The sequence below is a fragment of the Psammomys obesus genome, unplaced genomic scaffold, assembly GCF_907164565.1.
Source record: "Psammomys obesus unplaced genomic scaffold, mPsaObe1.curated_primary_1811, whole genome shotgun sequence".
NCBI classification, from domain to species: Eukaryota; Metazoa; Chordata; class Mammalia; order Rodentia; family Muridae; genus Psammomys; species Psammomys obesus.
Genome location: NW_026596034.1, coordinates 37,612,370 through 37,628,310, shown reverse-complemented (window position 1 = coordinate 37,628,310; position 15,941 = coordinate 37,612,370). Strand labels below are relative to the sequence as shown.

Sequence of the window (15,941 nt, the reverse complement as noted above, 5' to 3'; positions counted from 1 at the left end):
GTTTTTTTTTTTTTTTTTTTTTTTTTTAGGGCAACTCAGTGTGTACACATGATCAACAGATGTTACCTGATGGGTCCCGGACCCCTGGTCGTCCCCTGTCTGGGGAAAGTACCTTCTTGACTTTGAACACCATACCAGGCAGTTTGCAAACTTCATACGCAGGGACCCTCCGGGTGTGCTCTTTGGGATCTGGCTTCTTCAGTCAGGTATGTGTTTCTTAGAGAGAGCCATGTTATGCTTAGTCTCATGTCCCTTTGTCATCACGGTGTAGTTTTCGGCTGTGTGGATATGTCACAATTCTTGATGGTCACTTGGGAGGTTTCTGTTTAGGCGTCTGATGAGCAAGCAGCTAAGCGCACTCACTGCTTATGAGATACAAAGCTATTGTGCCTGTGTGCATCAAGATTGACAGATGCCGACCCATGGGTTTCCGGTGCATATAGACCCAGCTGTCCCAGTCGGTTGTTGGTGTGTAACAAACCGCCTCAGACTGACTGCTCTGGAGCTACCACTGATCTCTAGCGGGGGCTGGGGGGTGCCTCAGGTGGGCTCCATGGGCAGTTCCTATGTCCTCAGCCTGCTGGTGTGGGAATTTTCTCCTGGGGAAAACGAGCCATTGAATCTGTTAGGCTTACTCACAGAGCATGCATGAGGGTCACAGGCAGAAGCTAGCTGTACCAAAGCAGCTGCAGTGGAATGTCTGCGCCCAGCATGGATGAGAGCTCCCCTTGGCCACATAGATCAAAGTTTCTTTCCCAAGTCTCCCCAGCCTATATACTCTAGCACCCGTCCTGGACCCTGATGGGTAATTAGGTAGAGCGGCATACAGATGGCTAGGAGAAGTGACTAGAATATCAGACGAGGGGCCATGACCCTCCCACCCCCTCCTTCTCTGAGGGAATGTCAGCAGTCCACAGGCCCTATCATGTGGACTCTTGCAAGTAGGCACAGCTGCTCTGATGAAGATGGAGGCTCTTTTGCTCAGAGGGTAGGACAGTAGCTGGCCCTGCCCTTGGCTCTATGGTTGGCCTGGTAAGGGTGGCAGGCAGTTCTGTTGAGTGCTAGGCGCTCTGGCAAGTGGACCCAGATGGACCATCTGGCCTCCTGTGTATGTCATGCCCCCCAGTGGCCTGAGCCTGTTTACACATAGTTCCACAAGGGAGCAGGTGGGGCTGGCAGCAGGTGACACCAAGCCGTACCGGCTCACATCTCTTTCCTTCTGGCCACAGCAGGCCTGGGGCTGGCCCTAGTCAAAGGTCAGCTGATAGCCTCGCTTTTCTCAACTGGTGAAAAGACCACAGAGGAAGGCTGTGTGACATATTGTGGAGTGACTGGAGCAGGTGATATTATAGCTCTGTGCCTCGGTTTCCCCATATGCAAATGGAGTTCTGATACCACACAGCTCTATCATGTGAAATGGAGGAGTCAGTCCAAAGCCCAGGTTAGCACAGTGGCTCTCTGCAAAGGGGACCAGTCTGACGTGGCAGGTTGCATATGCATGCTGAGGACAGCCTTGCTCTGTGGCCCCATACCACCCCCACACACCTACTTGTAGAACCACGTGTCTCACTCACACGTGGCAGGTACCCATTCTAGATGCTTCTGTCCTCTTTCTTCAGTTGCCGTGGTGACTGTACCTAGGTTCGTGCATGCACTAGGCAAGTGCTCTTCCACCGAGCTACCTCCCAGGTCATTTGCTTTTGGGACAGGGTCTTACTGAGTTGTCCAGGCTGGTCTAAAACTTGCAATCCTCATGCTTCAGACTCTAAAGCAGCAGGGGTTACAGATGAACACAGGAAGCCTAGCCACTCAGCACTTGTCCTGCAGACTCTCATAAAGTGTGGTGGGTTCATCCTCCCCGTTACATAAGCAAGAAAACTGAAGCTCGGTGTAGGAAAAGGACAGATGTTCCCACCAAAAGATGGAACCCGAGCTGCACATTCCCTGCCTGCCTCGAGTCCTCCAGGGCTTTAAAGATATGGAAGAGTCAGCCTCCCATTACAGGAACCATAGCAGACTCTGAGTCCATGAAACTCGCTTGTATTTGCATAACCCCACCCCAACATGTGCTCCCATTTTGCTGGTGGGCACCAAAGTTCAGTCATTCGGGGTATCCCCCCTAGTTTTCACAGTTAGAGTAGGAGCCAGGTCTCCTGTCTTCCAGCTCTCCACCATTGCCATGGTGACCTTGTGAGCTTCACTGTCAGCATGGACCAGGGATCATGGGGTTCTTGAGTTCTTCGTGAGATGACCCAGTGCTGGACTACAGAAAGAGCAGTGGCAGCAGCAGCAGGCAGAGTTAAAACCGTCAGACCCCCGAGAACAAGGCAGGGACAAGCAGGACCAACCCTGCTTGACTCGGGGTCCTGTCACCACTGGGGCAGGAGAGCTGACTGGCTAGGGGAGCACAGAGCAGGAAACACTAATCCCTGTATTTTTGTATTATTACTTATTCATGGCAGTGGAGGCTGATGGAGACCAGATGTGGGAAGCCACTGGCGCAGACACCTGGGACCCATTAGGGCTGCATCCCACCCACTCCAAGTTCCCTGCCTGAGGGATCAAAGCTGAGAGCTTCTGATCCCAGCCTTGGACAGGACAGGATGGAGCTCAGCCCCCAGGTCAGGCTGCTCCCCAGACATGGAGTCTCCCAGAGGAAGCCTTCAGCTCCTTGCTGTTCCTTGTGCCTGGGAGCCGAGGTCTAACCCAGACCTTTGCTGGAGATCAGGGCCCAAATTGTTTTTGTGTTTCCCACAAAGAAGCTCCAGAAGAGGGCTGTGTCCCCTGGAAGTTTGTCCTGGGTTGAAAAGGTGACAGTCTTACATGAGCCCTCTGGTGACTCCAGATGTTGTAGCTAGGCCTCAATATCCAGGAGAGGAACACATAACACCCCCCCCCACACACACACACACCAAGACCCGTCCCTAGCTGAGGATGGGGGATGGAAAGGATAGGCCAACACCTGCTACCAATGGCTTCAAAGGACTTGTGCATGTCCCCCTGTGGCTCTGCTGCCAACCTCTTTCATTATCAAAGAGCCCATCTGAATGTTAGGCAGCTGGAAACCCCTCAAGACCAGGACAGCTAGGACACATCCACGATGCATCCCCCCTGGCTCTGAGCATTCAAGGAAGGTGACTCTGTCAGCATGGAGCAGCGGTTCTCTAGTGTCCCCCTTTTGTCCCCAGCCTGTCCTCACAGGTGGTTAGGGGGCCCCCAACCCCATCACATTGTCCTGGTGGTCCTTGGGCACCCCAAAGTGAGTCTTTGCTGTGTTGCTTCATCCGATATCCCTTTCACACACATCTGGGCTCACTGTTCACTGCTTCCCTTGTGAGTGTAAACTATGAGCGGTGCTTGAGTTTGGTGTTTAGCTTTTGAGGGTATCCGGTTATTTGTGATTAGATTGGACTGTTGGTCGTAGAGGGTTGGAAAACACTTTATTTTATTACATTTATTTATGTAGGGTATGTGTGTGGGGACTCATTTCAGGATATGTGTGTGAAGCTCAGAGGACAACTTGTGGGAGTTGATGCACTAACTTCTAGCATATGGGTTCTGGTTGCCAGGTTTGGTAGCAAGTACCTTTACCCAGTGAGCCATCTTACCAGTCTTGAAAAGCCATTTTAAATAGAGGTCTCTAAATGGATGGATGGGTAAGTGAGTAGATGGATGATGGGTGGGTGGATGGTGTTTGAGTGATGCAATCAGACTCATGGATGGGTGCTGGGTAGGCAAATGAGGGGTGGATGGAAAACTGGATGGGTAGGTAGTGGGGATGGATGGATAAATGGATGGTGTATGAATATATGGGTAGATGATGGACAGATGGGGGATGTGTAGGATGGATGAATGGATGATGGGAGGGTGGATGGATGAGTGGATGGATGGATGGGTGATAGATGATGGGAGGGTGGGTGAATGGGGGATGGATGGATGGATGGATGGATGGATAGGTGGTGGATGATGGATAGAAGATGGATGGGTAGATGGATGGATGGATGGGTGATAGAGGGGGTGAGTGGATGGATAGATGGACAGATGATGGATGGAGTGAGTGGATGGATAGATGGATATATGATGGGAGGGTGGATGAATGGATGATGCATGTGTGAATGGATGGATGGATGGATGGATGGGGATGGATGTAAACACTGCTGAAGACACTCCAGTAGCTTATGTGGAGGCATCAAAATGCTGAAGCATTCCAAACAGCCTCCCAATCTATGGCCTCTGGCAGCCATGTAAACTCCCTACCTCTCAGTTTTCCCATCGTTCCCATGGAAATGGTGCTGCTCAACTTCCATGAGCCTCTGGGGAACAGATTTATTAAAACAAAAGAAAAAAAAAACTGCAGCCATGACAAAGACATGAAGTATGAGAAGGTAGACAATGGAGGCCTGGATGAGGTAGCATTTCCACAGAGGGACACTGGCTAGTACAAAGGCTTTGGGGCAGGAGCATCTGAGGCTGGAGAGTAAGACTGGACAGTAAGGGCAGAGGTGACAGTCGTCAGCCTTAAGTGGCAGGCTTGGGAACATGTCCTAGAAGGTCAGCTGACCCTGCTGAATCGAGGAAATCCAATTATGTGGGTTTACCCTGGCCTTGGTGGCATAGCATTGGACCAGCGCCCAGCCAGATATAGAGGCTGGAGTCCAGAGACAAGGGCTCTGGGCTCCTTACACGCTGGGTGGCACTGCAGTGGCCTCAAGCGGCCTTGAGTGTTGGGTCAGTCTACGAGTTATGAGGATTCAATGGGGTGATCTTGGCCTCCCAGGTTCTTCTCATTTTTCCCATCTCACGCTTCCTACAGAATGACATAGTATCATTCTGTCTCTATCTCTCTCTCTCTCCGAGTGTGACGGAGGCCACAGGACAGCCTTGAATATCATACTTCAGGTTCCTTCCTTTTTTTTTTTTTTTTTTTTTTTTTTTTTTTTTTTTTTTTTGAGACAGGGGCTCTCATTGACTTGAAACTTTCTGAGTATAGATTGGCTAGTCAGCCAGCCCCAGGAACCCTGTGTTTCACCTCTCTAGTACAAGAATTACAAGAACATGCCATCATCCCTAATTTTCTATGTAGGTGCTGGGGAATAAACTCAGGTCCTCTGTTCAAGCTCCAGCACCAACTTACCCATATCCCCAGCCCTAGAACACTGTAGTTTCATGACTGAAGAGAAAATACCTTGGTAGCACACATCTCCTTCATCCAATGGCATGCCATACACCTTTGATTTTTACTGCATCACAGATGTAGAAACAGACTGCCCACCTGGGTCACAGCGTCCCAAGTCTGAGTCCATCTTCTCCTAGGGACCTTTGTTCTTCTGCCTTTGATGGAAGAGTTTGTGCTTTTGGGATACTGGAGGTGCCAGTGTTTGAGGGATTGGCTGCCCTTGCAGAGGAGAGGCCTAGACCTGGGGACCTTGATACCTCCATGTGCCTTCAAGCCTCTACCTGCCCATAGTCAGCCCAGAAGTAGAGAGACAGCTTGGCCCCTTCAGCAGCCCTGTCCAGTCTCCATGTATGAGTGTGTTCCAAGACTCCATAGAGAAGGAACCTCACATCTGGCCTCCTGGAATGGAGGCCCAACTCGCTACCTTGCTGTGCCTAGGTTTCCATATCTGCTGACCTCATAAATTTGTGGTGGGACAGCAGGAGGTGAGGAACGCAGAGCGCTGAGGTAAGGGCCAAAGGTTCAGTCCTGGCTGTTGCCTCCGAGACCCGCTGAAGCACACAGTGACCTGGGTCACTGCAGAGGTCAGTCAGGCTATGCCTGGCAAGCCAGGCTCTGAATTTGCCAGAGACACAAAGGTCTGAAGAGGCTAAACCAGAAAGATGGTCAGCTCTATGCTGGACCTAGGCCAGTTCCCAGCTGGGAGGGCGGGCTGGGAACCACAGCCGACGGGGACAGTGATGGATGGAGTGGCCTGTTCCGGCACATTCCGTGTTCTTTCCCACAGGCTCCACTGGCCTCAGAGAGCAGCTTCCTCTGTGGATACTCAGCAGCACTCAGCTGGGAACTGGGTACTGTCGTGGACGACACAGGGCCTCCCCTGGGCCCACAAGCAGCCATGGGGCCTGGGAATGTTCTGGAGGGTGGGAACAGGGAAGTTGCAGAGACTAAGATGGGCTGGGGGAGGAGCCAGGCCTTTCACACCCTTTTTCTTCCAGAGATTAGATTCTGCCAACTTCGGGTACCAAAATCCTATGGTATGGGATTTTGGAACCTCTGGGTTCCCTACTCATTCAAGTCCCTCAGGGGATCCCCAAATCCCCTCTGCCAGGCCCTGTATTCAGTTTCTAGGAACCAGGATAGGAAGACTATAAACCCCTTTTCTGGGGATGACTTGAGGGAAGATACCATCGGCTCTATAAAATAACATGGGAGGCTGGACGTGCTTTAAGGGCCTCGGGAGCCGCCGGGGGTCGCCTGGCTGCAGGGCCCCTGAGACCAGCGGGGCCAAGCTACCCAAATCCAGTTTTATTTCTGGCTTCTCAGCTGGGTATCCAGGATAGGTCACTAGACCACCCTGGGCCTTGGCTTCCCCACCTGTAAGGTGGAGTGGGATTGTATGGATGAGAGCTATCGGGAGTATTGACTGAAGGCCGCCAAGGCCCTCGAAAAGCAGACATTCACCACAAAGAAGAAAGCTATTTGTTAGGTAGCATGGGGTCATGGGCTCCTTACCTCGTTTCCTTGGGCATGGGATTCCTCCCTGAGCCTCTGCCGCTTTTCCCACCTGGCAGCTCCATTCCCACAGCATCTCGCCCCTGGCACAGCACAAGAATGGTGCTGCTGTCCCAAGCCACGCAGCAAGCAGGCGGCAGAGTAGCATAGAGCACTGTCAAGTGGCCACAGAAGTTCCCCAGCCACTACTCCAGGCTGGGTAACCCACATGACCCCATGTCCTTTCTGCTGATGTGAAGGTTGGCCCTAGGGGCACGGGCTTGGATTTGGCTCCATAGGCATCTCCATGCTTCTTCCCATGACTCCCAGTGTGGCTGCAGGCAGCCACCAGGCCAGTTGCCTGTACTAAAGAATTCACAGCAATAGCTTGGCCAAGAGCTGGTACACAGTTCTAATCCTGGCTGCCCCACCCACAAGCCATGAACCTTGGTGAGACCCTAGGGGGGCTCTAAAGTCAGCAGCTGTCACCTGGAACACATGGGCAACGGTGCTGCCCCCAGGACAGCTGTGGTTTTGACAGGTGAACCCCACCTGCTCACCTTACAACAGAGGAAGTCCAACTAAACAGGCAAAAAGAACTCTGCCAAGCTACCTGGAAACACAGCTTAGAGCCTGGTGGGTGTAGAAGGGACAGTGTGGCTTGGGACTGAATGGACGAGGTCCAGCTCTGCAGTGCACAGCTGAGTGGCTTTGGTGAAATTGCTGCTTGGGCCTCAGTTTCCCCTGTGTGAGCTGAAGCTGTAACAATACCTCTAGGAGACTGTGCAGGCTGGAGATCCAGCAGGAGTGTGGCTGAGGCCTGTGGCTTTGACCTTGACTGGACAAAAGGGAAAGAAAGAGCTCCACGCAGCCCAGATTGCAGGGTGGTCTGGACCTCTCCAGGAACTGCTCTGGGTAGACTAACCCTTCCACCAGCACTTACAGGCTTGCTGGGACCGTCTCCATGGGTTCCCAGAACATCCGCTAGTGAAGGAACACCATGCTTGGCTAGCTCCAGCTCAGGTTACTATAGTTTGTGTCTGGAGGGCCCTGGGGAAGCAGGGCAGGAAGATCCAGCCTGGGCAGGACACGTCTGCTGGTCTCCTGTCTGCCATTGACTCTTCTGAGCCACTACAGTGTGGAGAGGAAAAAGTGAAAATTAGCAGCTAGCCTAGAGATGCAGCTCAGTTGGTAGAGCACTTTTGTAGCGTGCACAAAGCCCTGGGCTCCATCCCTATCCCCCAAACGCTGAGTGTGGTGACACACACTTGTAATCCCCACATTCCAAAGTGGAGGCAGAAGTGTCAGAAGTTCAAGGCCATCCTTGTCTACAAAGCAAATCTCTAAATAATAAATAAATAAAAACAGCTGTGATACAGGTCTTACGAATGACATTCTTCTCCTTGCTGCTCTGCCACACACACACACACACACACACACACACACACACACACACACACACCCCTCAGGGAAGTGGACAGTTTACATACTTTAGAGGTGAGAAGGAGGCTCGGGCCCCTGGAGACAGCTTCTCTCTCAGCCAGCCCCCACCCTACCTGACCTAGACCAACTGTAAGCTGGCCCTTCAGCACTGCCTGCCAGGCTCCCTACAGCCTTTCCCTGAGGCTCCTGGCAAGGCGCTCCATAGAAATAGTTCCGCATGGAGCAGCCACAGTGATCTCTACCCTGAGTCATCACCTTTTGGTGGCTGCAGTCCCAAGAGGAAACCTTGCTGATGGGTTGACCAGGGAGGCAGACGTCTGCGGTGGGCTGACAGTCCAAAGGAACTGCCAGGAGGGAATAAGCTGGAGAGGGGAAACAAGATTCCCCAGGGCATGGTGAGAGGTGGACACCCTTCGGCTGCCGGGGGAGGGCAGGGGGAAGGCAAGGAAAGTGTAAAGGCAGAGCAGGGCAGCAACCCCAGGTCTGGGAGGCTGCTGACTGGTCCAAAGCAGGAAATCAGGTGCTTCTGAGTCCCCACACTCACTGGCCTTAGATCCACTATCTATTCGTGCTGTGTGATTTGGGGCAGGGCATGACATGTCTGTGTAGCTGGTCCGTTCTTTGAGATGGGCTTTGAGTGGAATCAGGACTCCAGGATTTCTGTGAGGATAAGTGAGGTCCATGAAGCGCTGGGAACGGAGTCTGCATGCAATGAGCATTTGAAGCTCTGAGGCAGAGAGACGACCACTGGCCTCTGATTCGTGCCCTATTTAAAAAAAGAAAAAAAGAAAAGAAAGACAGTTAAGTCTCTGCAGGTCACTGGACACCAGCAGGGTGCCTCTGACATCATGGGCATCCAACTGGTGGCCACGGCAACATGGTACCATGGCCTGTGGCACCAGGGTCTACCAGTGCTCGCACTGAACAAGTATACTGAGAGGTAACAGCTGGGGCCCATTGCCAGCCCATGGTGCCTTTACTCAATTGGTTCTACTTGGTTTGGTACTTGAAGCTCAGGTGAAGCTATGTCCCCTCTGTGAAAGGCTTCAGAGACACAGAGTGTCCCTAATGTCCTGGGCCTATGACCAGGGCCAGCCTGGCACTTGAGACATTTGGCCCTGGCACTACCCTCCCAGGCAGCCCCATCTGCCTGAGGGCCCAAGGGCAGGCTGGACAGGTGAAGGGCTGGTGAGGACGGGCTGCTTCATGCTGATGCAGCCGGCCACAGTTGCCTTCTTTGGTTGTTGTCACCGGAGACTGGCCATCAGCCCTACAGCCAGGCATGGTGTTGATAGGTCCCCACAGCTGCGGCCACACGTGTGCCCAGCAATCAGCCTTTGGACAGTTGAGGGAGGGGAGGGGCCAAGCGCCGGCAGGAGGGGGGCCAGAGGCCACAGCTGGGGGACAGCAGGTGCCGCAGCCTGTGTGGCTGCTGTGTGCCATCTGCTCCCATTCTGCCCCTCCTTGTGAGCCCAGCAAGATGGGGGCTTCTTGCCTCTTCCTGGCTGACCCAGACACAAGCCATCGTGGGCCAGTGGGTTTGTCTAAAGCATTTCTGAGCCTCTCTCCCCTCTGCAGACCAGGGAGGGGGTTAGGTGAGGGCTTTGCTGTTTCTGGCCTGCCACCCGGTAGATGTCACTTACTAACCATCAGCCACAGAGGCTGGACGACCTAGACTTACATGTGTCTGCTAACGACGGGATCCTGAAATGGGATACAGGAGGGGAAAGGTCGAGGGGTGATGCTCACAGTTTCGGTGTTGATGGCCAAGAGACAACAAACTCTGCCTCAGTCTCCATAGCCCCTGCCCATGGAAAGCCTTGTGGATAGGAGCAGATCGTGGGTGACAGGCAGTTACTGGGACCAAGAGATCTGCTTTCTGCTCATAGCAGGCAGGAACCCCGCCCCCTTTGCTAGTTTCTTTGTCACATGACAAAGAAGCAGCTCACGCAGATCTTTCCACCCACCCTGCCTGACAATGCTTAAGGTCAAAGGGACTCACCATCCCCTGCAAAGAATGTCCTAAGCAAGGCCTGCCCCTTGGACTTAGGCTGACCCTGTACCTGTGCCTCATGGTCCTGCTCTGGAGCTCTTGGCTCTCCAGGGTCCACATGATACTCAGTTCACCTGACCATCATCACCATTTGACCTTCTTCCTGTTCATCTGACCCTGGGCTGAGTGCTGTGTTGAGAGTTGGGTAGGAGGGACGTAGTTAATTCTGGACATCATGAGCCTGTGTTCAGGGATCACACCCTGATATGGACCACAGGGCAGGAGATGGTTAAAATGATGATTTCCATGCCCCAACCAGTTCCCCTGAGCAGATCCCAGAGGGGAGTCTCAGCATCTGGAAATCTGGGCTCATCGCTCCCCATATACCTTATACGCAGATCCTCAGGGCAGGGCAGGAGAATTGAGATGAGGCCTGAGCATGGGAACCTGTGTTGTGGGCTCCCGCACAGACTGTAGTCCTGACAAGCCTACCTTGGGCCTGGCTCTTGCTTCACCTGTGCACAGACTCTAGCCACCTGTGAGAAAGAACACTTAGGGCTTCCACAGGACGGGTGGAGTCAGGAGTCCACCTGGCGTTGGAAGCTCAGGCCCCTGCCCAGCTGCTGACCATCCTGCTCTGCCCTCAGCTGCCTGATCTTTTTTTCTCTCTCTCTTTCCTTAGCTAACAGGAAGGAGAAGGCTGCAGCAATGCCAGACTCCCCGGCTGAAGTGAAGACGCAGCCCCGGTCCACACCCCCCAGCATGCCACCCCCACCTCCCACCGCATCCCAGGGAGCCACACGACCACCCTCCTTCACACCTCACACACGTGAGTCCGTTCCCCCTCCTCCTCACAGGCGGCAGCAGACGGGGGGCTGGGCGTGTAGAGCAGGTGGAGTCATTTGAAGTTCTGCACTCTACATTTAACATAATGTGACCTTGTGACCCGTTTGCAGCCTAGCCTTAGGCTCAGATCCCTGATCCTCCTTGGTGTACAACCCAGAGCGGAGGCGGGAGCACACAGCACTCCGGGGGAATTCCAGGGAGCCCAGGGCAGAAGTGGCCTCTCTCTTCCATAGCCACCTCTCTTCTCTGAAAGACTGTGACTTGGGCTTTTGGGTCCTGAGCAGTTGGGAAAGATAGAAACTCTCAGGGTTGGGCCATTAAAGAGGACAATGTCCCATGCCCCTCCCCCAAGATAGAGGCTTAGTATATCTTAAGTGTTGTGGCAGGGAAACAGCCATGTGCCACCCCTACTTCGACCTTCGAAGACACATACTTGAGGGACCCTTCCCCAGATCTCAAGCTGAAGCAAGAACCCTCTCTGAGGGAGGAGTCTGGGGAACTCAGCCTGATGTCACCTTGTTTCCAGGGCATGTATGCTTTCTCCCACCCCTCCATCCCTGGACGTGGAGTTCTGATTCTGCCCTTCAAAGACAGGGCTCTAAGCAAAGCCCTGCTGTCTAGAGAAAGGCTGAGATGAGGATCAGGCCAGCCTTGTCCCTCCCTGTTGGCAGGGCATCAGGCTCCTGTCTATGGGGTAATAGCATCTGCTTCCAGGTAACGGCCACAGGCAACCAGAGCCATCTGAGCACAGGGCACAGGGCAGGCTGTCCATGTGGAACCCACATGCGGCTTCCAGTCTCTCTCGGGGTTCTAGCTCCCCCTTCTTATAGTTAACTCTGAGGCCCAGTGATCGGAGAGCCTCGAATGGGGACTCCTAGTAGCTGGGACTCTTAACAGCCTGATGCTCTCAGAGGACAGATGGCCCTGCCAGGCCCTGGGTCTGCCGGCTGGCCATGCTCCTTCAGGCCAGAGGTACCTGTGCCTTTTCCCAGATTCTTCCTCCCATCCTGATGCGGCTGGCACAGTCACTTCTCCCTCCCTCCCTAACCGTCCTTCCCTCTGGGCTGAAATGCAGGTAGACTGAGGCTGCCGGGCAGTCTCAGAGCTCATCCAGTGGGTGAGAGGGAGACTCTGGGACTATGCCGATGTCACCAGCCAATGCCTTAACTGGAGACAAGCATTTAGTTTGGGGGGGGGGTGCTGTGCCCCCTCTCCCAGCAGTGAGGCCAGGACACACTTCCTGAAACAGTGGTCCTCCAGATGTTTGGAGGCCCCAAGCAGGAAGGAAGAACAGAGCGGCTGACAGGCTGATCTTGAACTCTGAGCCGTCACTGACCCTGAGGGTATGCCTCCCACAGCCTGCATTTCCCTGTGGACCAGTTCTTATCCCAAAAGCTAGCCTGGACACCAGATGTTCCTGGTTAGGAGTGAGGATGGGATCAGCTGGGACCTTCGGGGCTTTGCTTTCATGAGGCCTGTGCACAGATGTGAGGGTGGCCAGAGCATGTGTGGTTCGTGGGGAGGAATTGTGTCCCTCTTGTCTCACCCTGGGGGTCGCAGTTCTGTCTGTAGAGCACAGGCTTTCGTTTTTTTTCCCTAAGCTGACACTTCCAGTGGTAAGATCGGGGTGGGGGGCAGGTCTTTGGGGATACTTGGTGTGTAAGTCTGAGGCCTGGGCCTCCTGAGGTCACCTCAGGCTTGTTCCTAATCCACATGGTTAACCACACCCCTGCACCTGGCTGGAGGCAGCCCTGATAAAGCGTCTGCAGCCAGCTGCAGATTCCTGCCCAGTGCTCCAAGCCAAGTGGAGAGACTGACCTTGAACCTCTACTTGAGGGCTGTGGTTTTCCTGGCCCAGTAACCACCCTGGGCACGGATTGGTCTCTGGCTGGGAAGATGGGCCTGAGGCTGAGTGTGGAGACCTGGGACAATGCAAGAAGCACTGACCCAGCCTACACTCCTCTCAGCCAGGGAGCCAGTGGGTGGGTCAAGCTTCCTGTCTGCCTTGCATGTTTCTGAGACAGGGGGCTGGCTCACTACTCCTGGAACTACCACCTGTCTCCACAGACAGACCCACCTTATGCCACCCAGACCCAAATCTCAGTCACTGAAAACAAACAGCTCGGGCGTCAAGTCTCTCACAGACAGTGCTGAGTGGGTAACCAGGCCCTTTCTGGGAAGACAGCTTTTATGAGCTTCTCATGTTCATGCTGACAGAAACCTCTACAAACAGTTTTACAGAGGAGGAAACTGAGGCCCGGAGGAGTGGACTGGCCCGCAGCGGCAACAGTGTGGTCTCTAGGACTGCCCCTAAACAGCAGAGGGTGGGCTGCTGCGGCGCCCTCCTGACAGCGTGTTCTTCTTATTTTGCTTACAGATGGCGAGGATGGACCTGCGACGTCTCTGCCCCATGGCCGTTTCCACGGCTGCTTAAAGTGGTCCATGGTCTGTCTCTGTAAGTAAAATAACAAGAACCATGGGCTTCAAGGAGGCCACCTGGGTCCTTCTCGCTGCCTCTACACTCCCATTGTTGGAACTCCAGCCTCCTTAAAGACAAGAGAGGCCCAGGGGCCTAGAGATGAGACCCTCAGACAGTGTGCTGAAGCAGTGGGTCCCTTGCATGTGAATGCCTCCTGAGCGTTACCCCCAACAGCCAAACAGGCTGCATGGAGCATGGTGCCAGGAATGAGAGGAGACAGTGAATAGTGGGAAGTCAAATGCCACTGTTTCAAGAGGCCCTATAGGTCCCATTCTTTGGCAGGGCAACAATGGGCAGGTATGGTTGCCTGTGCCTCAGTTTCCCCACCTGTAAAGTGATGCTGTCACAGTATGGAGTGCTGAGGGTGATTCGTGCACTGTGCTAGCAAAACCATTGCTGCCATGTCTGACCCACACGTGCCCTGTGGGCTTGGTCCCACTAATGGATGAACTCCACCCAAGCTCTGGGTGACATTCAGAATTCTCATCCCCATCATCAGGTGTTACCATGCCTCAGCAGCCTGGACTGGGTCAGTCAGTTGCATATCCCAGGTGTGTACAGCTGCCATGTGTCTTCTTGGCTCTAAGAATAAGGAAGAAGTTACACGTGTTGTTTATGTTGTGTGGTCCCTCTTGCTGCCATCATTCTGTGCCATCATTCTTGGCCGCCCGCTGGAGCCTGGCGCGCGGTCTGACTGGCCATCAACTCTTGAGTGATTCTTGCTGTGGTGATAATGGTGTTCCCTGTGTCAGGGAGAAAGAGTGGAAGAGCTGTTAACTGGGTCCGTGCGTCCCAGGCCAACTCCCACCCAAGCGTTAAGGCTGGGGGAGTTATGGGGATGCTAGCGTGTGCCCCCAAACATCAGCCGAGGACACGTGTACAGTCTAACTTAGCAACACACCTGTTGTGGTAATGAAAACACTTGTGCTGGGGGCTATTTTTGGCGACTCTTTAGCTGCTGAGACTGCCCGGCAGCCACGGGAGGGAAGACAGACAGGCAGTGAGGCGAACAGGCCACGGGGGACCCAGGCGCTCAGAGCAAGGCTGGTAAGCGGGCCTCAGGGAGGGCAGGATCAGGCCAGGCCGGGTCTGGTGGGTGGCAGACTAGACATTGTGGACATTGGTATGCTTTAGAAACTACTAGAAGGCCCAGAGCCCTGGTGATAGAACGCTTGGTCTTAAGGCACAAGCCCACTGCTATTGGTGAGGTCTCCGTGGCAACAAGCCATCTCCTGCCTGGCCTAGCTGAGGTGACAGCAAGTGGCTGTCATTAGGTTTGACTGGGGCATGTGGGTCAGTGGCTGTCAGAGCTCACCAGTGAGAGGGAAGTTCACCCATTGGGGTCCTCTGGACATGGTCTTAGAGCCCAGAGCTGTTGGCATGCTTTGTGCCGCCATTGCTGACCAAACCAGGGCGAGAGGGTTGCTCCCGTATACAGCTCTTATGCTGGCCTACCTCTGCTAGCATACAGTCATTCTGGAACTGACTATGTATCCTAGGCCCTTGAAGGGGCTCTTGAGATCATCTGGGGAGACAAACAGGAAGGCTTCAGCTTCCGAGTCTTCCGAGTGCATCCCCGGGACACTAGAAAAGAGGAGCTACTTAGAACTGTATGCAGAGGGCTTCCATTCCTGGTAGCGGCGTAAAAACAGCAAGGCAGCATGTGCGCCTGCATTCTCTCCCCACATGCTCTGAAACCGCTGTTCCTTGGAAACAGCTGTCAAAGGGTGCTCCCATCACACCCACCGTGCGGAGTCTTGTCGGGGCTGTGACCTCAGGAGGGCCAGCCCCCAGGTGAGCTGGTGGCGTGCGCAGGCTCCATAAGCAATGGGTTGACAAATGAGCGAGACCTCTATTCTCTGATCCTAGCGCCTCAGAACTGCAGAGTGCCTTGGGACTATTGGCAGATGGAGAAACCAAGGCCAGGCGTGGGTCTGACCTACATTGTTCATCTAGACTGGTGCCAGTCCCCCAACCTCCAGTGTGTATGGCGTGGGGGTATCTGAGGACCCTTGTAGCGGGTGACACTCAGACTCCAGATGAGGACAGAAGAATGGGAAGGGTGTGCTCCTCGGGGGTTACAATCACACACAGCACCTCTGGGCCGGGTCTTGCCTTAACTCATGTGGAAGATGGGGTCAGCCCTAGCATCAGACAGTTGGGGCCACCAGCTGGGTCTACACGTGAACCGTTTATCCCAGTGGCTCTGTCTGCTGTGTGGATATAGAACACGCTTGTTTTGGGCCACCAGCCCCGCCCCCACAGTGGTTTTTCTGGTCTAGAGCCTTAGGCAGATTCTGGGCAAGATAGAGCCGGTCAGCACACTACTTAGCAAGGGCTGCGTGAGTTCCACAGGGAAGACAGGACCTCAAGACTGGCATAGTTAGATTAGCTCCCCCATCCTGTAGTGACAGCAGAGGTGTGACAGGAGCTGGCAAGAGCCATCGCAGCCCCAGATTTGGGGGCCAGAAAGGAAAGACTTAGGTAAAGACCCATGGCACCGTCTCACG

General features: G+C 54.0%; 1 protein-coding gene across 2 annotated transcripts in view; it reads left to right on the top strand.

Annotated features, from left to right (window-relative positions):
- Cbfa2t3 (CBFA2/RUNX1 partner transcriptional co-repressor 3) overlaps window positions 1-15,941 on the top strand; it is a 51,888-nt gene that overhangs the window by 17,193 nt on the left and 18,754 nt on the right. The window contains exons 2-3 of one of the 2 annotated variants that reach the window (XM_055621409.1): window positions 10,789-10,935; window positions 13,330-13,407. In XM_055621409.1, coding sequence (XP_055477384.1) covers window positions 10,815-10,935; window positions 13,330-13,407 — 199 coding nt within the window. In that variant the 5' untranslated portion in view covers window positions 10,789-10,814. The remainder of the gene's footprint in view (window positions 1-10,788; window positions 10,936-13,329; window positions 13,408-15,941) is intronic. The other variant, XM_055621410.1, reaches the window with a different exon arrangement.